This window comes from Sorghum bicolor, chromosome 6, assembly GCF_000003195.3.
Source record: "Sorghum bicolor cultivar BTx623 chromosome 6, Sorghum_bicolor_NCBIv3, whole genome shotgun sequence".
Classification (NCBI taxonomy): Eukaryota; Viridiplantae; Streptophyta; class Magnoliopsida; order Poales; family Poaceae; genus Sorghum; species Sorghum bicolor.
In genome coordinates, this window is record NC_012875.2 from 6505195 (window position 1) to 6525730 (window position 20536).

The window sequence follows — 20536 nt, forward strand, 5'->3', positions numbered from 1 at the left end:
ACTGCGTGTTGAACCTGGGGTTGTGGAGGTGCACATGGAGCCGAGGGCACCTGGAGCCGAGGGCCTCTTCTCCTTGTCGCCGGGCACCTGGAGCCGAGGGCGGACAGGGAGGGGCGCGAGGGAGCTGAGGACGGACGGGCAGGGGCGCGAGGGAGAGGGCGGATGTGGAGGGAGGCCGGAGGTCGCCGCTGTCGGGCGCGTCGCCGGAGAGAGAAGGGGCGCGTCGGGCTCGCGGTCTGGAGGCGTCTGTGTCGGGGGGCGAGAGACGCGAGAGGGGCGCCCACGCGAGAGACCGAGCGAGAGGGAAGGAAGAGAGAAAAAACAGAGGGAGGGGCAATACGGTCTTTTCCCATAGCCGATCCAAGCTGGCATGATGAGTTGGACTGCCACGTAGCTAAAATGGGCAAATTTATATGACTAAAGAGATACCTAGGACAAATTTTTAATTGCACTTATAAGAGGGGCAACTGAAGAGGAGCCATCCGTAAGAGGAGCAAATATTTAAATTGCCCGTCCATCAATCGAACCCCACCACCGCACTCCCATAACTTCCCCTCCCAAACCTCGTTCTTCAATCGCCCTGTTCAAGCACATAATGGCATCTAAGCCGGCAATAACCAACGCCATTACTGCCGGACCAAGCTCCACTACTAGCCATTCCTCTCTCCTGGAGCACCCCGCGCACTCACTACCACAGCGCAGCCATCATTGGTCCCCTTGTCCGCTCCATCACCATCAATCGCCGCTGCCAAGCTTCACAGTATCCATGGCCGCCGCCTCGATCTCTCCTTCCCGACTATCTCCGTTGCGTAGAATATTGCAACACTCGCCTCGCCAGAGCCATACTAACCTGCAACCGCTTCTTGTTCTTGCCGAGGACCACTGTCTCCAACTTCAATTGGAATGCTGAATCTGGACAGATAGGCAGACTAGTCCTGCTTGTTCTTGTGACGGACTGTGATACTGGGTCAAATTTGGCACCTTTAGTTTCCAATTTTAATCCAATTGTTAGTTGTTACAACAATTCTTTTTTTTATGAAGGTGACTACTATTGGAGCTTCGATTCAGTGGCACGCGTTTTCCTAGTCTAGTCTAGTCAACCGTATCGTCAACTCCATCACAGCAGACACTCCCTCCGTCCAAAAAAAGTGTCGTTTTAGATTTTTGTGCCACAAGTTTAACTCGATTTATAGAAAATATGTGCAATATTTGTGTCTCTAAATAAATTTGGTAAAAAACTAGACTTAAGATCTTTTCAATGATACCAATTATGTACTATAAATATTAATATTTTTTACTATATATTTAGTTAAAATTATTTTTTAGAAAGTGCAAACGACACTTATTTTGGGACGGAGGGAGGAGGGAGTAGTCGTCAAAGATATATGAGCACGGGAGCTTTGAAGCTCCTATCAGAGCACTCCAAGTTTTGCACTCTACTAGTTCTTTTAGCTCCTTGTATTTCTCAGAAGCTATGTGCTCCATCGTCTCCCTTCTCTATTGCTTACTTATCCTCTTGTCTATCAATATTACAGTAGTCACATCTGCTGAAGCAAACAAAACAGAGATCGACCGGCAAGCACTCCTTTGCTTCAAGTCCGGCATCTCCTCCGACCCTCTGGGCGTCTTGAACTCATGGCGCAACACCTCACGCAACTTCTGCAACTGGTCAGCAGTCACTTGTGATGTGAGGCATCCAATCCGTGTGGTCTCGATAGACCTCACCTCCATGCATCTCACTGGACAGATATCTGGTTGCATAGCAAATCTGACATCTCTGTCGCAGATACACCTCGCAGACAATAGCTTATCTGGAGCCATTCCTGATGAGCTGGGTATGCTTCCTGGTCTCCAAACTCTGATGCTTGCTGGCAACCATCTTGAAGGTAATATCCCTGATTCGCTAGGCTCTAGCATGTCTCTCAGCTATGTTAATCTTGCAAACAACAGTCTCACTGGTAGTATCCCTCACTCGTTGGCCAGTAGCTCCTCACTCAGCACGCTAATCCTCTCGCGTAACAGCCTTACTGGTGAGATCCCGGCTAATTTGTTTTATAACTCATCTGCCCTTACTACGGTTGATCTCCAGATGAATTCTTTCACTGGTGTTATCCCACCTTTTGATAAGGTCACAGCCCTCAAGAACCTTTGTGTTACTGAGAACTTCCTTTCTGGAGGTATACCTCCTTCGATAGGGAATATTTCTTCTCTCCGCTTTGTATTGCTAGGCCAGAATCTACTTACAGGATCAGTTCCAGAAAGTTTGGGTCACATTTCAGAACTTTTTGAACTGGATCTCAGTTTCAATAGCTTGTCAGGCTATGTCCCCATGCCCCTTTACAATTTGTCTTCACTCAAATACATTAGCTTAGGCAGCAATCGCCTTGTTGGGCAGTTACCATCTTACATTGGCTACTCACTACCAAGTCTCCAAGTCCTTATTATGCAAAGCAACAATCTGGAGGGCCTGATCCCTGCTTCACTAGAAAATGCGTCAAATCTCCAAGTGCTTGACCTATCAAATAACTCCCTGTATGGTCGTATTCCATCTCTTGGGTCGTTGGCAAAATTGCGTCAAGTGCTTTTAGGAAGGAATCAGCTAGAAGTATATGACTGGCAATTCCTTGTCTCCCTAACAAATTGTGCACAACTGAAAAAATTGTCCTTGGAGGGAAATATGATGAATGGCAGCCTACCTGGATCAATTGGTAATCTTTCCACAAGCCTTGAATATTTGTTGCTTGGATCCAACCAAATATCAGGCTCCATACCTGTTGAGATAAGCAATCTTGTTAATCTCACTATGCTTAGCATGGAAAACAATTTTCTCTCAGGAAGCATACCTGATAAGATTGGGAAGCTGCGAAACCTATTTATCCTGAACCTATCCAAGAATAAATTATCAGGACAGATCCCTTCCACAGTTGGTAACATTGCCCAACTGAACCAGCTTTACCTTGATGACAACATGTTATCTGGACACATACCAGCAAGTCTAGGACAGTGCACAAGGTTGGCTATGTTAAATTTATCAGTCAATAACCTTGATGGATCCATACCAAGTGAAATCTTCAGTATTTCTTCGCTTTCTTTGGGATTGGACTTGTCAAACAACAATCTTACAGGAACAATACCAGTAGGAATTGGAAAACTGATCAATCTTGGCCTACTGAATATTTCGAGCAACAAGTTATCTGGTCAAATACCAGATGATCTTGGCCAGTGTGCTTTATTATTATCCCTTCAGATGGAAGGCAACACGCTCAGTGGGTTTATTCCTCGGTCTCTCATTGAACTGAAGGCCATTCAACTGATGGATCTCTCTGAAAACAACTTATCTGGTAACATTCCGGATTTCTTCAAGGATTTCAAAACCTTATATTATCTTAATCTATCATACAACAAACTAGAAGGACCAATTCCAACCGGTGGCTTCTTTCAAAATTCAAGTGTTGTATTTTTGGGTGGCAATAAAGGACTCTGTTCAAGGTCCTCCACACTAGCACTACCAGTTTGTGATGGCGCTGGCGCCACTGAACCAAAGAAACACGGTGTACCACTGCTGGTGGTAGTGATACCATCAGTTACTATTGCTTTACTGTTATTGTTATGGTTTTTGGTGACTCTTTGGAAGAAAAGAGTGTTTGAATTTCCAAGTTGGGAGGACATACTGAGAATGGTCTGCTTGGTAGCTGAGACAGAGAGAAGAGAAGTAAAAACTTTTCCGCACAGCAATGAAACTCTAAAGAAGGTATCATATAGTGACATCCTGAGAGCTACCAATTGCTTCTCTTCAGTCCATACAATCAGCTCAACCCGCACCGGATCAGTTTATGTTGGTAGGTTCAAGTATGACAAGAGCCTAGTTGCCATCAAAGTATTCAACTTGAATGAACCTGCAGCATACGAGAGTTACTTTATAGAGTGCGAGGTACTACGAAGCACACGTCATCGTAATTTGATGAGACCTGTGACTTTATGCTCGACATTGGATACAGGAAACCATGAGTTCAAGGCGCTAATCTTCAAGTTCATGGTTAATGGCAGCCTTGAAACCTGGCTGCACTCTGAGCACTACAGTGGTCTGCCGGAGAGAGTGTTAAGCTTAGGCCAGCGGATACACATCGCAGCAGATGTGGCTTCTGCTCTGGACTATGTCCATAATCAAGTTAGTCCTCCTTTGGTCCACTGCGATTTGAAGCCAAGCAATATCCTTTTAGACAAGGACATGACCGCTCGTCTCAGTGACTTTGGGTCTGCAAAGTTTCTATTTCCAGGGCTCAGTGTTCCAAAAAGCCTGGCTGAAGTTGGTGGGACAATTGGATATATGGCACCTGGTGAGTATACTTTTTGCGGTTATTGAGATCAATCAATAGTTTTTCTTGAACTTAAAGCTGTTTATTCCGTTTTGCAGAGTATGCCATGGGCTCTGAAATCGCCACAGAAGGTGACGTCTATAGTTTTGGAGTGCTTCTTCTGGAGATTGTAACAGGAAAACACCCCACGGATGATTTGTTTGTCGATGGACTTAACCTTCACAATTTTGCTGAATCCATGTTCCCAGATAGACTTGCAGAGATTATAGATCCTCATATGGCGCATGAGGAATCTCAACCGTGTACAGAAGTATGGATGCAGAGCTGCATTGTTCCCCTTGTTGCGCTTGGCCTGTCATGTTCCATGGAATCTCCAAAAGATAGACCTAGAATGCAAGATGTGTGTGCAAAACTCTTTGCTATCGAAGACGATTTTCAGAAGTCTCATGGTCAGTTATTGAACTCACCTTGTCCTTGACAGTGGTAGCAGGATGTTGTAGTTAGCTACTGATTCATATAACTGCTGATTTGTAAGTGGGGGGCTGTCTATTTTGACTGAATGAAATAATGTATGAAGAGGAGGTTAAGATCAGGTATGTGATTTGCTGAGAAGACTACTCAAATTCATATGTGATGAGCAGCTGGTACTAAGCGTGATTTTGTTCTTACCTGTACATGCTCAACGTCACTTAACCAGCAACAAAACCTCTGTTTTTTCCCCAGAGCACTAACCTGGTCAGTATTCTACTTATTTTCCAACGTTTGGTCATTTTCTACTTATCCATGCCCCTGTTAAGGCTAAGCAAGTTCGGATGTGTTTTGATCAAAAATTTAAAATTTCATCCAAAAAATCAATTTTTTGGCCTGTCAATGATCAACACCAGCTATTATCAGCCTGAGCCCTAGATCAGTAGCTTTCTTTTATTTAACAGGCAACTTTCACCAGAGTACTGGCTCGGTTCATCTTTGCTACCCGTGCATTAGTTAGCGCTGAAACGGCTGAGTACATGGCTCTTTACAATCAGTTAATCATGATGGATTTCACGGGAAAAAAAACAAACCTGATTTGCAATATGGCAAGAAATAATTTCAGAATTATTGTTTGAACATAGTCCAGTATAACAAGCATCCTTTTCGCCAAATTTGAGAATGTTGGCAGAAAATGTTTCCTGTACTTCTAACAACCCTTCATCTAATAGTTAAATGACAATATAGTGACCGTGTACAAGTATTCGTCACAAACTTTTTCAAAAAAAAGAAAAAGAAAGATTGCAATCAACTGTGGAAAAAATAAAAACTGTGTTCTGGTGGCTTCAGTTACATGCTGTGCTGAAGCCTGTTGCACAAGCAGCAGGTTGCGACTTCAGAAATCCAATTCAGCTGTCAGGGAGTTTAGCAATTGTGCATGATGCCGTTATGAGAGTAGAGGGTTTTGTTTTTGTGTTTTTTTTTTTTTGGGGGGGGGGGGGGGGGTGGCGGGGGCATGAATGGATAGTCCAGAAAGGTGTCGATAATTGATAGTATAGAAGAATATCTTGCATCTCAAATATGGATTGTATCACTCTCTAGCCTTCCTCTAGACGTGCAAATTAAGAATTATTTTGTTCATCCTTAATCTCTTAATAAGGGGGAAACAGGGCTGCCATGGGCATATATTGCCAAATTAAGCATTGCATCATGTATCATTGCTCGTTTGTTTCAGGCGTCTATTTAATCTTTTAAGATTATTAGCATGGAGAAAAGAAGCGTGTGCGATTCTGCATACCTGTAGAAAATTCCTTGAACTAAGAATTGTCCTCATCCATCAGTTGTTTTTTATGAGTAGTAGCACTAGTTTATTTTCCTACAACTCCTTGACGTATGACCCGGTAGCCGGTTATATGAAGAGTCAACTAAAGCGTGCTTGGAGTTGATACACTTGTTTAAATAGCACTTGAGTCTAGAACATTTGCTTCAAAGACAACTATAAAATTGAAATAGCATTGAAATCTCCAATATGAACTGGTTATTAGGTGATATTTTATAATCAAATATCGTGGTGATCATGGCGAATCAATCATTGTTAATGATTTGAACTGATAAGTTGAGTCCACTTGATGCACAACTAATTAAAAAAAATCAAGATCTAGTGAATTTGTATTGTATAAACACAAGATAATAATATAACAAATATATCAATATGGTACAGACACGAGATATAATATATTAAAATGGCAGGACAAACTGTGTACAGATTTCTTATCTCACGTCCCTCTCATTTTAGATGTTCACTTGTTCTGTTCTAGACTTTTAGCACAACCCAGAGGACGATGTCATGCACAAGAGGCAAAGGAGAAAAGTACAAGTTTCTCTACTCTGCATAAATACTATCTCAAAACAAACACATGACATGGGCAAATGCGGGCTGTGGCCTCGTGCACACACAAAAATCACAAATCAAAAGCATCATCAGAACAGAGACATGGTTCCTGGGGTTCTTGATTCCAAATCTCCATCTCCTCATCGCCATGCATACTTCTTCCTGTGCAGCCTATTCATATTACTGTCCACCAACACAGTAACACTCTCATCAGCACAAGCCAGCAATAGGTCCGAGGATGACCGGCAAGCCCTCCTTTGCTTCAAATCTGGTCTCTCCGGGAACTCTGCTGGTGTCCTTGGATCATGGAGCAACGAGTCACTGAACTTCTGCAACTGGCAAGGGGTCACCTGCAGCACGGCCCTCCCAATCCGCGTGGTATCCTTGGAATTAAGGTCAGTGCAACTCAGAGGAAAACTATCAAGTTGTATAGCAAATCTTACTTCTCTAGTGAAGATGGACCTCTCAAACAATTCGATTTCTGGGAACATACCTGATGAAATAGGTTCACTACCTGGACTTCAAACTTTGATGCTTTCTGCCAATAGACTTGAAGGTAACATCCCTCCATCATTCGGCATGGCTGCATCTAACAATTCATTGCTTACCACTCTAATCCTCTTAAAGAACAACCTATCAGGGGAGATCCCAGCTAGCCTGTTCAATGGTCCATCCAAACTTGTCGTGGTTGACCTTCGATCGAATTATCTTTCTGGGGTAATTCCATATTTTCATAAGATGGCATCTCTGCAATTTCTTGGCCTTACTGGAAATTTGCTTTCAGGAAGTATTCCAGCATCTTTGGGAAATATTTCCTCCTTAACTTCCATCTTACTAGCACAAAACAATTTAAGAGGACCAATTCCAGAAACTTTGGGTCAAATCCCAAAGTTGAACATTCTAGACCTAAGCTACAACAGATTGTCGGGGAACGTCCCAGACTTGCTGTACAATGTCTCATCACTCATTTCCTTCAATATAAGCAATAACAGGCTTGCTGGAAAGATACCATCTGATATTGGCCGCTCACTTCCAAACCTCGTGTCATTGATCATGAGAGGCAATGCTTTCACTGAAGAGGTTCCAGCTTCATTGAACAACATTTCAATGCTCCAAGTGATTGATCTCTCAAGCAATTCCCTAAGGAGCTCAGTGCCATCTCTTGGATCCTTGGGATACCTTAATCAACTGCTTCTAGGAAGTAACAAGCTAGAAACTGAAGACTGGGCGTTTCTTACCTCCCTAACAAATTGCAGGAAATTGTTAAAGATAACACTGGATGGGAATGCTCTGAAAGGAAGTCTTCCAAAATCACTCGGCAACCTTTCTACAAGTATACAATGGCTAAACTTCTCAGGTAATCAAATTTCAGGAACTATACCAGCTGAGATAGGAAAACTTGTGAATCTCAATCTGCTTGCCATGGACCAAAACATGCTTTCAGGAATCATTCCCTCCACTATTGGGAATTTAACAAATTTGGTTGTCCTGGCACTGTCCATGAACAGATTGTCAGGTGAAATCCCATCCACAATTGGCAATCTTCCTCAACTGAACAAGCTTTACCTGGATGACAACATGATATCTGGACACATACCAGCAAGTCTAGCACAGTGCACCAGGTTGGCTATGTTAAATTTATCAGTCAATAACCTTGATGGATCCATACCAAGTGAAATCCTCAGTATTTCTTCGCTTTCTTTGGGGTTGGACTTGTCAAACAACAATCTTAAAGGAACAATACCACCACAAATTGGAAAACTGATCAATCTTGGCCTACTGAATGTTTCCAGCAACAAGTTATCTGGTGAAATACCATCTGAACTTGGCCAGTGTGTTTTATTATCATCCCTTCAGATGGAAGGCAACATGCTCAGTGGGGTTATTCCTCAGTCTCTCAATACACTGAAGTCCATACAACAGATGGATCTCTCTGAAAATAACTTATCGGGTTACATTCCAGACTTCTTCGAGAACTTCAAAACCTTATATCATCTTAATCTATCATACAACAAACTAGAAGGACCAATTCCAACCGGTGGTATCTTCACAAATTCAAATGCAGTCATGTTAGAAGGTAACAAGGGGTTATGTCAACAAATTGACATATTTGCATTGCCGATCTGTCCCATCACATCATCAACAAAAAGAAAAATTAATGGACGCCTGCTGCTGATAACAGTTCCACCAGTTACTATCGCTTTATTGTCATTTTTATGTGTTGTTGCCACTATTATGAAGGGAAGAACAACCCAACCATCTGAAAGCTACAGAGAGACAATGAAGAAGGTGTCTTATGGAGACATTCTTAAAGCTACCAATTGGTTCTCTCCAATCAACAGGATCAGCTCAAGTCATACAGCATCAGTATACATAGGTAGGTTTCAGTTTGATACAGACCTTGTTGCCATCAAGGTATTTCATCTTGATGAGCAAGGTTCTCTAAATAGCTTTTTCACAGAGTGTGAAGTCCTAAAACATACCCGGCATCGCAACCTTGTTCAAGCAATTACCTTGTGCTCAACAGTTGATTTTGAGAACAATGAATTTAAAGCTCTAGTATACGAGTTCATGGCAAATGGTAGCTTGGACATGTGGATACACCCCAGGCTACACCAACGTAGCCCTAGGAGGGTGTTAAGTTTAGGTCAAAGGATTAGTATTGCTGCAGATGTGGCTTCTGCTCTTGATTATATGCACAACCAATTGACACCTCCATTGATTCACTGTGATTTGAAGCCTAGCAATGTTTTGTTGGATTATGACATGACCTCGCGCATTGGGGATTTTGGGTCAGCAAAATTTCTTTCTTCAAGTCTTAATAGCACCCCAGAAGGATTGGTTGGAGCCTCAGGAACCATCGGATATATCGCACCTGGTAAGCTGTACAACTCATTCTTTTATGGACTATTAAACTTTTATTTTTGCTAGTTTATGCATAAATGATGTTATTACTCCTGTTTTGCCAGAATATGGGATGGGATGCAAAATCTCAACCGGTGGTGATGTTTATGGTTTTGGGGTGTTACTACTAGAAATGCTCACGGCAAAGCGACCAACTGACAGACTATTTGGCAATGACCTCAGCCTTCATAAGTATGTAGACTTAGCATTCCCTAACAAAATTAATGAGATTTTAGATCCCCAAATGCCACATGAGGATGTTGTTGTTTCTACTCTATGCATGCAAAGATATATCATACCATTGGTTGAAATTGGCCTTATGTGTTCCATGGAATCACCGAAAGATAGACCGGGAATGCAAGATGTTTGTGCAAAACTTGAGGCCATCAAAGAGGCATTTGTCGAAACCTTTTGATAATTGCAATGGCAATGCAGTTATGGAGATGGAATTTTGGCAAGGAACAATAATAAGGCGACTGGAGGGATGTATCATGCACAGGGAGAAAGAAAATGGCTCTCTAATGTAGGATATATCTTTGCATGCATAGATGGCCAAAAGTCAGAAACACAAAGCCCGGATAGATGGCTACTATGCTCATCGAACATCTCTGCATTGGAATCTGTAATAACATTTACAGTCAAATATTTACTCAAAGTGATATTTTTTCTAGAAGTTATTGATGAGTGATGACGATATATATAGCAACCTTCCAAGGCATGACGACCTCTCTTAACTATATTTTATATTTATTCTCAGGATTTGTAATTTATGCAAAATCACACAGTAATGGTTCTCCAATTGGAGGTTTTTGTACTTTAGCTTTTGTAATTTGTGCTATTATGTACTTTGATTCTTTTTCCCATTTGAACAGTAATTTTTTAAGTTTATAACCACACTCTGGTTGCTGGCTCCACCATTATTTGTAACACTATGGGGGAGGGGAGGGGGGTTCTCATGAAACTTAAGTCCACTTTATTAAGTTCTGAAGGAAACTTGAGACGAACCGTCCTAAACACTGTTCAGCTTTGCAGAAGAGCTCATCATTCCTTGCTGGACCAGCTAGAAGCACCAACAATGCCCCTTATTCTTTGTAGATGTATAATTTCCAAAGTCTAAACCTATAAATTTATGTACCAGTTAACATCCTAGGATGTGGTTAGCATGAATACAAATGAAAACCCTAGTGAACAGTAAAAACATTTACCTTCAAGGTCTTGAGTGCTTTGCAATAATCGGGTTATCCCAGTATGTGCATCAACATACACATAGCAGTATCAACCCAATGTACAGCATAAGAAGCTTGTGCCCCCTTTCTTCAGCGGCACCAAACCTCATTCATAAGCATTAGAAATGCCCTCCAAATAGCCAAATAGACTATAAAATGTTTTCAGACGTGATCTGTAATATGAAGATGAAACATGGTCATAGGAAGCTCGATTTTTTCTTCTTCTCCATGCACTTTTTTCTCCAGTTCAAGAAGTTCATTTTCTCCCCAGTTCAACAAATTAAGTGTACTAATTTACCATGGATTAAGGAACTTGAAACTAAGACATCCCATAATGGCAATTGCAAATTGTAATCTACATGAATCAGTTCGCACCTCAAAAATAATATGGAGGGGAAATAGAAATCGGCTTGCCCTCCGGCCTATTTGATCAAATATAGTGAATTTGACAGCCCCGGATTTGTTCAATTCTTGAACGAACATTCTTTGACCTCATTCTTAAGGCCAATCTCAATGCATGTTTCATGAGAGTGTCATGCACATTAAATAGGATGCCACATAAGCAAAATTGCTGAGTTGGCAGGGTTATTAAATGAAGGAGTTTCATCAGATGAGAGAGGAGTTTCATCTCCATGAAACTCATATGGCTCGGTTATCTAGTTTATACTCTTGGTAACTGTGCCATGAAACTGTGTATTGAGACTGGCCTAAGCCGAAACTGCTACGAACTTCGCACGCATAACCATGAATGCAGAGAGAGAAAAAGGAACCCACTTCATCCGAGACAGAGAAAAGAGGAGCGGTCGGGCCACAAGCCAGCAGCGGCGCAGTCAAATTCGCCGCATTTTGGAGTTATAAGAACATGTAGTTGAGCGAGCAATATAGAAGAGGCTGATAAAGTGATATGCTCGGCCCCATGAGAGCGGCCACGAGAGCAGAGCGCGGTTGCTTTACCTAACAGCATTGGCCAAAATGGCTGGGCTTTGGGCTGCTTTGGGCCTGGGACTAGAGTTTCCAGAGTATACTTGGCCATGAGGCTCGAGCCTGTTGGCCCGGCCCAAAGCCCAGCCATTTTGGCCCGGCGGATGCTTTGTGTGCTCGATAAGAGGTCCTAATATGGTTAGAGAAGAATATAAATAATCTATTTAAAAATTCTATAAACTTACTAAAATAAATGATTAGTAAATAATAAAGCAAAGCTTTTTACTCTAACTCTAATGAGGTTAACAAGCCTCATATACAATAATTCTAGTTGCTATTGTCACTAGGCACACAAAAGCTATGTCTCTACTTACACTAGAGAGCTACTAAAGTTTCTTGAGAAAAACTTGTGGTTTCTGCTGATATGGATCGACATGTGTTTGAAACCACCTCGCTTGTCGTGCTCGTTAGCTGCAGCATCACCCTGCTCATCCACCCCACGCGGCTGCGACACAGGCAGTGCAGCCGCACCCGCTCACCGCTAAGCCCAAGGATGAGCCGGACCCCGATGATGACGCGGAGACCGCCACCTGTTGTTGCTGTTGCTCACCACCTTGCTCACCATGCTCGTTGGTTTGCGGCGTCGCCCTGCTCGTCCGCCGCTCCTCCCCGGCCCGCTCGGCCGCGGCAACCTTCTGCTGCTGCTCACCACCTCGCTCGATGTGCTTGTCCAGCGCTCCTCCCCACCCTGCGCGGCCGCAGCACAGGTGGCGTAGCCACGCCCACTCGTCGCCAAGCCCAAGGACGAGCTGGGCCCCAACGACGGTAGGTAGAGGGTCACCGTCTTCTTCGGCAAGCTGATGGCGGGGCGTGATGCCGCAGGACGTACGTGCTACTCCTATGCAATGGCGGTGGCAAACGTGTAGATTTGGCTGCAGAGACATTGGCACCGCTTTGCAATTTCTCTCATGGATGGCATCACTCGTGAAGGGGGCGATGTGCCTTGCGCGGAGCAGGGCTGCTTTCCTATAGCCTGCAATCCTGCACACGTCAAGACACGAGCGGCAATTGTTCACTTGCACGCCCGTCTGCTATCATGGAAATGTACATCGCCCAGTATGGCGGACGACCGCCTATGTCTGTGTAGTCAAATCACGCATCACTTGCTATAGAACACTAACATCTTCCCCCGCTGCAAATTTTCTTTCAAGTAAATCGTGTCTTCCCAAGCAGCATCTGCTGCTGCCTCGGGAGTGGAGTGCGGACACGTTGAAGAGACATTTGGAGTGGTGTTAACGTTCCTAGTATTGGCTTTTAGGGTAGAGATATAAAAGCGAAAGTTTAAAGCGTTGACTATCTATCTTGAAACGGAGGTACATCAATGAGCCGTGGCTTTTCCTTGTTGCAAAATGCAAAGTATATTACGGTGGAAACAAAAAAAAAAGCTCACGAGGACACCAGCAGAAACCCAAAGTCCAAACAGGGCCGGAGGGGCCCCACCGCCACTCCTGGTGTGCGCTCCCACGGTAGCCGCCAAGAGGCGAAAAGGGCGCACAGCTCTTGCGTTTTTTTGACCCGAGCTGCCAACGGAGCGGCACAACACAAGGCATCCTCGCATTTTTATTTCGCGCAGCCCGTCCCCCCCCGCGGCTGCCTGCCCTGCCCTGCCCTGCCCCTCGGCGATCTCAAGAGCCCCCGCCCGCCCCGCCTCTCTTCCTCAGCCCCCCACCTCTTCGATACCCCCGATAAAACCCCGCCCCCGTATCCACCTGGCCATCCCCCTCCCTCCCTCCCTCCTCGTTTCCTCCAAGACAAGCAACCAAGCAAGCAAGGCAAGCCGCGCGCCCACGCCCGCGCCCGTGACCGACTGAGGGAAGTACGGCTCCGACCCCATGGCGCTCTCCTGCATGAGGTGCCCCGCGGGCGCCACCGGCTCCGCCCGACGCGCGCCGTTTGCCACGGCGGCGGCCGCGGTCTCCTTCGCCAGATGCGGCGGCCTCGGGAGGTCCGCCTCCGCCGCCGCTGCCGCGTGTTGGCGCATCCACGCCGTCGCCCCGCAGGGAGGTGCGTCTCCTCTTTCGTTCTGCTCCTCGAATTGAATGGATGTCGTATTATAGCTCAGACCAAATAAGTTGTGCACGAACTGCTTGCATGTAGAGAGTAACCAGCTGATGAAGGACAATTGACACGGATGATATGCCAGTGTTCTGTTTTCGTGTAGGGAACTTGTCTCGTGTTTAAATTTTGTCGTTTCACACATTTCAGATTCACAAGTGTTTGGTATGGTAATGTCCTTTTTATGATTAATTAAATTGGTGCTAGTTTCTTTTCAATCGATGCACTGAAAAAGCTCCGCTACATCACTCTGATAGCATGCATCATTCATTTCTCTGTTTACAGTTACCACAAACTAGAGTAGAAATTTAGTTTGTTTTAACAGCAACAACGAGGCCATATGTTTGGGGTTAGGCTACAGATGAATCCCAACAAGAGCCACAAACAGAGATGATAAAAAGTCCAGAGGTCGTAGTTATAGTAAAAAAAAAGTACCCTGTTTGGTTCAGGCACTTTGATTGCTAAAATCATACACCATCTAAAATATCTGGTGCATAGTGAATGTTTCATATGGTCATGCATTATCATACACACTTTTTTCATCTGACCATTGTCTCTAATCATCAGCGAAAGCTCCCATGACTGCTGATGTGAAGCATGTTGTCACACCTCCTGCCTCACCAAAGGTGGAAAATGGCTCTCCGTCGGAAATCACTCTGGATGAATTTGAAGACTTGAGTGCTCTATGCAAGAATGGCAATGACGATTCTACTGTTAGCATCACTGTAGTTGGAGCATCTGGTGACCTTGCCAAGAAGAAGATATTTCCTGCCCTTTTTGCTCTCTACTATGAAGATTGCCTTCCCAAGGCATGTGTATATATATATATCTCCATCTCATTATAGCATTTGCACCTATTTTTGTTAAATCTAAATTACAGTATTTTGTCCTCTAGCATTTCACCATCTTTGGCTACGCACGGAGCAAGATGACAGATGCTGAACTGAGGAACATGGTTAGCAAAACACTGACTTGCAGAATTGATAAAAGGTACTGGAGAAGATTTGCAACCTTATGACTATTCTTTAGAAAATGAAGTTTTCTTTAAATGTGAATGCACTTTGCTCATTGGTCCTCGTACTCTGTTGTCTCTTTCCAGGGAAAACTGCAGTGAGAAAATGGAAGAGTTCCTCAAAAGATGCTTCTATCATTCAGGCCAATATGATTCAGAAGAACATTTCCTAGATCTAGACAAGAAGCTAAAGCAACATGAGGTTTGTGCATTTTTCTCTTCAAGTCAAATTGCAAATCCACCATTTGGTTTTATTTGTTAAGCTTAAGATTGTCCTGCTTCTAATCATTTGCATGCATTTTCCATTGAATTACGTATGTTGATCATCCTTGACTCCTTGCTCATTTACATTTCATTTTCTGATGGCGTCACATTCTCTCAAAATGGTATTGCCAAAAAATGTGGTTTGTTGTTTGTTTCCATCTTACTTAATTTGTAGCCTCTTTAATGTGCATGTGCATTCTTTGCGTGAATGTCTGTACCAGTGAACTTCTGGTACATTGAATTTACAAAGAATAATAGAAAAATCCTTTCTGTTAAAGAAGCTAATACAATATACAAATTTTTATGTTTCAAAATCCATCATTATCCAAAAAGAGTGTACATTCCTTGAGGAAATGCTTGTACCGGTAAACTTATGGCACATAGAATTTACAGAGCATAATTGAGAAACCCCGTATCTTAAAAAAGTAACTGCAAAAAAAAAACAATTCTTTATTTGGAAAAAATGTTCGGAGTATATTAATTGTCAGGAAGCTTACATCCTACAAATACAAGAAGGCCCCTAATAGAGACAAAAATTACATTGAATAATACACCAGGACCTCCATTACAACTTCGCCTTCTCTGGACAATTTGGCCACATGATAGACTGGCTTGGTGATGCTCGTCAGAGAAGATTACAGAAGCCAGAAATGAAATCTCCTGCCCAATACAGCAAAGAAGCTCCAATACTTGGGTGACCACAAGAGCCAATGCCTTGAACCACCTCAGAAGTGTATATATCTCTGAACGAACATCTGACACCAATTTTGCTGGAGTAGGAGGAGCAAATCTGATGCCTCCAACTATGGACCAACACAGCAAGAGGCCCAGAAGATGGATCCACAGGTACCCACATAAGGGGATGATAACCATCCAACCCCACAGCAATAGGGTTAGATAAGCATACGTCTGCTGAAGAAGGCGCTGTCACTGGAGTAAACCAGGAGCAAAAAAGCCTGCATGAAACCATCATCATCGTCATGATTCCAGCAGGAATCATAGGACCTAGTGGCTATAGCCCTATTCTATGTGACCTATCTACCAAGCTGGCCATTGGGATGCCAACTCCCCTCCCCCTCCTGATACTGCAGCCATCTGAGAGCCACCCCTGTCTTGTGAAAGAGATGATTTCTGTTTTTCCTTTATTCTGCGCATATTTTTTTTATGTTTCAAAATCCATTCCCATTAAAAAGGATATATATAATTGTGAGCTGACATTCTGACTAAATCCTTGTTCTGTTGCTGCAGGGTCCCAGAGTTTCTAACCGCCTTTTCTACTTGTCAATACCTCCTAATATATTCTTGGATGTTGTAAAATGTGCAAGCAAATCAGCATCTTCGGTGAATGGTTGGACAAGAGTAATTGTTGAGAAGCCCTTCGGTCGAGACTCCGAATCCTCTGCTGCGTTAACAAGAGGTCTAAAGCAGTACCTTGTAGAGGACCAAATTTTCAGGTGAAGCATCTCATGGATTTGTAACATTTTCTTGTATATAGACTTGGTATTTTGTTACCATCCCAATTCTCTGCAAATATCAAAGCAACTTGCCAAAGGAAAAGAAAACGGGAATTTGAAGACTGTTAACTGCTTGCGAAAAGCTTATGAATTTTATGATCCTTTTTGTACAGGATTGACCATTACTTAGGAAAAGAACTGGTGGAGAATTTGTCTGTCCTTCGCTTCTCGAATCTCGTTTTTGAGCCGCTCTGGTCAAGACAATATATAAGAAATGTGCAACTTATATTCTCAGAAGACTTCGGTACTGAAGGACGTGGAGGGTATGATTTTGATGGTTATTTAATTGAACTGTGGTAGTTGCATATGATTGTATCTTATTTTATTGTTTCAATTTGCAGATACTTTGATGGCTACGGTATTATTCGAGACATAATGCAGAATCATCTCCTTCAGATACTAGCCTTATTTGCAATGGAAACTCCTATCAGTTTGGAAGCAGAGGATATAAGAAATGAGAAGGTTCGTACCATGCAACTAGCCATAGGCATGGAACATCACATAGTTATTGTACCTAAGAAATGTAGTTCTGAACTTAAAATAGCTGTTATGGGCATGCAAATAGAGAGAACTAACTAGGCAGGCAGGGACTCTTTATTTCTCTCATTCAAAATGACTTTTGACTATAATTCAACGAAGAATATACTGATTTTATTGTCTATGTTATTTGCATATGTGTTAACTGTGCATTTATATGCTTATTATGCCATCATAAAAGGGCTGTATTACATTAGTTCTTATTCTTATTTTCTGCCAGGTTAAAGTTCTTCGTTCCATGAAGCCATTGCAGCTGGAAGATGTGGTCGTAGGACAGTATAAAAGCCACACAAAAGGTGGTACTACATACCCTGGGTATACTGATGATAAGACAGTGCCCAAGGATAGTGTGACTCCAACTTTTGCTGCTGCGGCACTTTTCATAAATAATGCCAGATGGGATGGAGTTCCGTTTCTTATGAAAGCTGGGAAAGCTTTACACACAAAACGGTATGTTTCATGTATTTACTGTAACATATGATGCGAAAATCTTCTATTTACTTGGTAAAGCAGGTTCTATGTATGGATATAAACTCGTCTGACTTAATTCTGAGACGAAAACATTAAGCAAGATGGATCATATTTCCTAATATAATATTTCTCTCTCCAATGCAAAATTGCTTCATAAATCTCTGTTTTTTTTTCATGTCAAATGAAAGGGAGAAAACTCTTATGTTGTGATATTTTGCATGCCAAATATTCTTACATGGAAAATGAAAAAATTGCAGAGCTGAGATTAGGGTACAGTTCCGACATGTTCCTGGAAATCTCTACAAGGGGAGTTTTGGCACAGATCTTGATAGGGCCACTAATGAGCTTGTGATACGTGTTCAACCGGATGAAGCTATTTACCTAAAGATTAACAACAAGATTCCTGGTCTCGGTATGCGACTGGATAGGAGTAACTTGAATCTCCATTATGCAGCAAGGTAAGTTTAATTTAGCAGCAATTACATTTGTAAACCTGGACTACTATTTTATAGTATACCCAAAGTAATTCTCTATTCACAGCTGTACCACAACGAATATGGCACAATTGTTACTCTAGTGTCACTTCTTTTCCTCTGATTTATTTCAGTACCTCATTCACTCTAGTTTCCAGTCTAGTTCTCTCACTCCTTTTTCCAGTCCAGTTTTCTCACTCCTTTTTTTTCAGTCTATTCCATGGTTGCTCCTTGCTTTTGTTGGAATATATTTGGGTGATGCTTTCCAATTTTAGTATGCTTTTGTGGTTTATGAATAATTAGCTATGAGTTATTTGCATGCTATGTAACATCTGTGATGCTTCTCTCCCCCAACCTCTCCCTCTCTCTCCACGGTGGTTTTAATTTTTCTGTCTTTTAAAAAAAAATCAATTATGCTTGGCAATGCTATTAGAAACCATCTAGTACCTATTTTGTAACATGTACAAGTTTCATCGTATTAGGGATTGAAATTGGATCCTTTCTGAAAAAAAACGAGTAGGGCTTCCCTCTGGCTTGCAGGGTTTCTTGCGGTTTCACAAATCTTGCTGCAGACATGATATATTTGCTTATGAGGCATCAATCCATGCTTGTATTTGTCACCCCTTGTGAGAAGTGCTTACTTTCTTGTCACAGTACCCTAAAGTTGCCTGTTAAATGTTGTATGCCATGTCTTAGGTACTCAAAGGAGATACCGGATGCTTATGAGAGACTCTTGCTTGATGCCATCGAAGGTGAGCGCAGGCTTTTCATCCGCTCGGATGAGTTGGACGCTGCATGGTCACTCTTCACACCCCTCCTGAAGGAGTTGGAAGAGAAGCGGATAGCTCCTGAGCTCTACCCTTATGGAAGCCGTGGACCTGTCGGCGCTCACTATCTTGCCGCGAAGTACAATGTAAGATGGGGCGACTTGAGTGCAGAGCACTACAAGGCATGAAACGAAGATGGCTATATCTTTGTAATGTTCTTGGTTTTCCATTTCTGTAAGTTTGCACGCCCTGGTAGTGGGATAGATGCAAGAGAAAAAGAAGATAAGAATAAGGCGGGCAGTTAACTAGGTTGGAAGGCATAATTACAGCTGTCAAAAATATCTTTTCCTCAGAAGGACGAACTGAAGATCTGCCAAGTTGATCTCATTTTGTGAAGTGATCATTGATGGAGTTGGGCCGTCAAGCTTGTCATGCTGGCGCCATTTTTCTCTACCTGATGAGTGCAAGAAACGGTCGACATATTTCTGCATGGCTGGTGCCATTGCCATTTGTTAGCTACTTCACATGTTTAGACGTTTAGTTTAGCAAGTCGGTGAGCTTTGGCTTGAACTAGTAAAAATTTGTACTAAACTAAACCGTTTTGACAAGGATTTGCATTGAAGTTAGAAACCAATAGAACTTTTACCCACTTTCAAAAACACAAATAGCTAGGTTTTAGATCAAAGGCCCAAGGCCAAGACATGAAAAATTAGCTAATTACGTTGGAGCTGGCACATCTTGCAGGCAGGGCTATTGGCCATAACTGGCTAAGGCCCACGCCAAGCAAGGTCCGAAGTCCAAGCCTTTTAGCCTACATTACAAATTTACACATAAAGGAAGTGAACCTAGCCACCTAGGCTGCAGCCCAATAATACATGGTCGGCCCAAAAGGGTATGAACACGATTAATTTAGTTATATTTTCAATACCATTATGAATTTATGATGCCTCTGCTTCCTCTGAATGTCCTCATCTAAGTGAATTTTAAAATTTCCTACTACAGTTTGATATTTTAAAATTTCCTTTGAATGTCCTCATCTAAGTCAATACCATTATGAATTTATGATGCCTCTGCATCCTCTGTTAAGACTGATTAGGGAGAATCATTCCTTGTTTTGTTCACACTTCATCCCCACACTCACCCATTAGTGTTGCACTTTAGCAACTCTAACAAAAATCCTACCAGTAAAACCTAGCCAGAGCTCTAATGTGTAGATAGGGTTTGGTAAATTACCATTCTTTACTATCAAATTTACCCAAAAACATAGTAGCAGACACTATGAGGTATATACTGCTCTAGCAGGTCACCTAGCCCATGGCCTACATCCATAAAAAGGCCTTCCACAGAGTTGGCTTGTAGTTATGCTTCAAATGGAGAGAGAGTTTTGAAGCACCACTTTCTCACATTGCGGCTAGTGATATCGATGCCAGGAATTTGAAGAGCAGAGCAAAAACAAAGCATTGGTTCCCAAACCATGGAATGGAATATTTTATTCGTTGCCAATTGATTCTCTCATTTAGTGTCATGGCCATGCTAGTTATTTGTGCTATTGTTGAGCCATCCATGGGTGTGGGTACCTACACATATGTGTAACAAAATATGTGTCCCATGAAGATAAAGACGCCGGTGCATTTAGGAAGACGACGTCACAGATATA

At 42.6% G+C, this 20536-nt stretch overlaps 3 protein-coding genes across 6 annotated transcripts; all 3 read left to right on the forward strand.

Annotated features, from left to right (window-relative positions):
* On the forward strand, positions 1428 to 4984 carry LOC8069400 (putative receptor-like protein kinase At3g47110). 3 transcript variants are annotated; one of them, XM_021464141.1, is made up of 3 exons: positions 1428 to 1886; positions 3999 to 4337; positions 4415 to 4984. In XM_021464141.1, the coding sequence occupies exons 1-3, from the start codon at positions 1475 to 1477 to the stop codon at positions 4792 to 4794; spliced, it is 1131 nt and encodes a 376-aa protein (XP_021319816.1). In that variant the 5' UTR covers positions 1428 to 1474; the 3' UTR covers positions 4795 to 4984. The 3 variants fall into 3 exon arrangements, with proteins under 3 accessions (XP_021319816.1, XP_021319815.1, XP_002446183.1); XM_021464140.1 differs by having other exon boundaries at positions 1428 to 1687; positions 1787 to 4337; positions 4415 to 4908; XM_002446138.2 differs by having other exon boundaries at positions 1428 to 4337.
* Positions 6515 to 10483, forward strand: LOC8069401 (receptor kinase-like protein Xa21). Of its 2 annotated transcripts, XM_021464139.1 has the most exons (3): positions 6962 to 7070; positions 7181 to 9553; positions 9645 to 10483. In XM_021464139.1, exons 2-3 carry the CDS (start codon positions 7207 to 7209, stop codon positions 9992 to 9994), a joined length of 2697 nt encoding a protein of 898 aa, XP_021319814.1. In that variant the 5' UTR covers positions 6962 to 7070; positions 7181 to 7206; the 3' UTR covers positions 9995 to 10483. The 2 variants fall into 2 exon arrangements, with proteins under 2 accessions (XP_002446184.2, XP_021319814.1); XM_002446139.2 differs by having other exon boundaries at positions 6515 to 9553.
* On the forward strand, positions 13384 to 19515 carry LOC8069402 (glucose-6-phosphate 1-dehydrogenase 2, chloroplastic). Its single transcript, XM_002446140.2, has 10 exons — positions 13384 to 13790; positions 14409 to 14650; positions 14737 to 14831; positions 14941 to 15055; positions 16366 to 16571; positions 16745 to 16894; positions 16973 to 17093; positions 17389 to 17618; positions 17897 to 18097; positions 18809 to 19515. Exons 1-10 carry the CDS (start codon positions 13619 to 13621, stop codon positions 19065 to 19067), a joined length of 1791 nt encoding a protein of 596 aa, XP_002446185.1. The 5' UTR covers positions 13384 to 13618; the 3' UTR covers positions 19068 to 19515.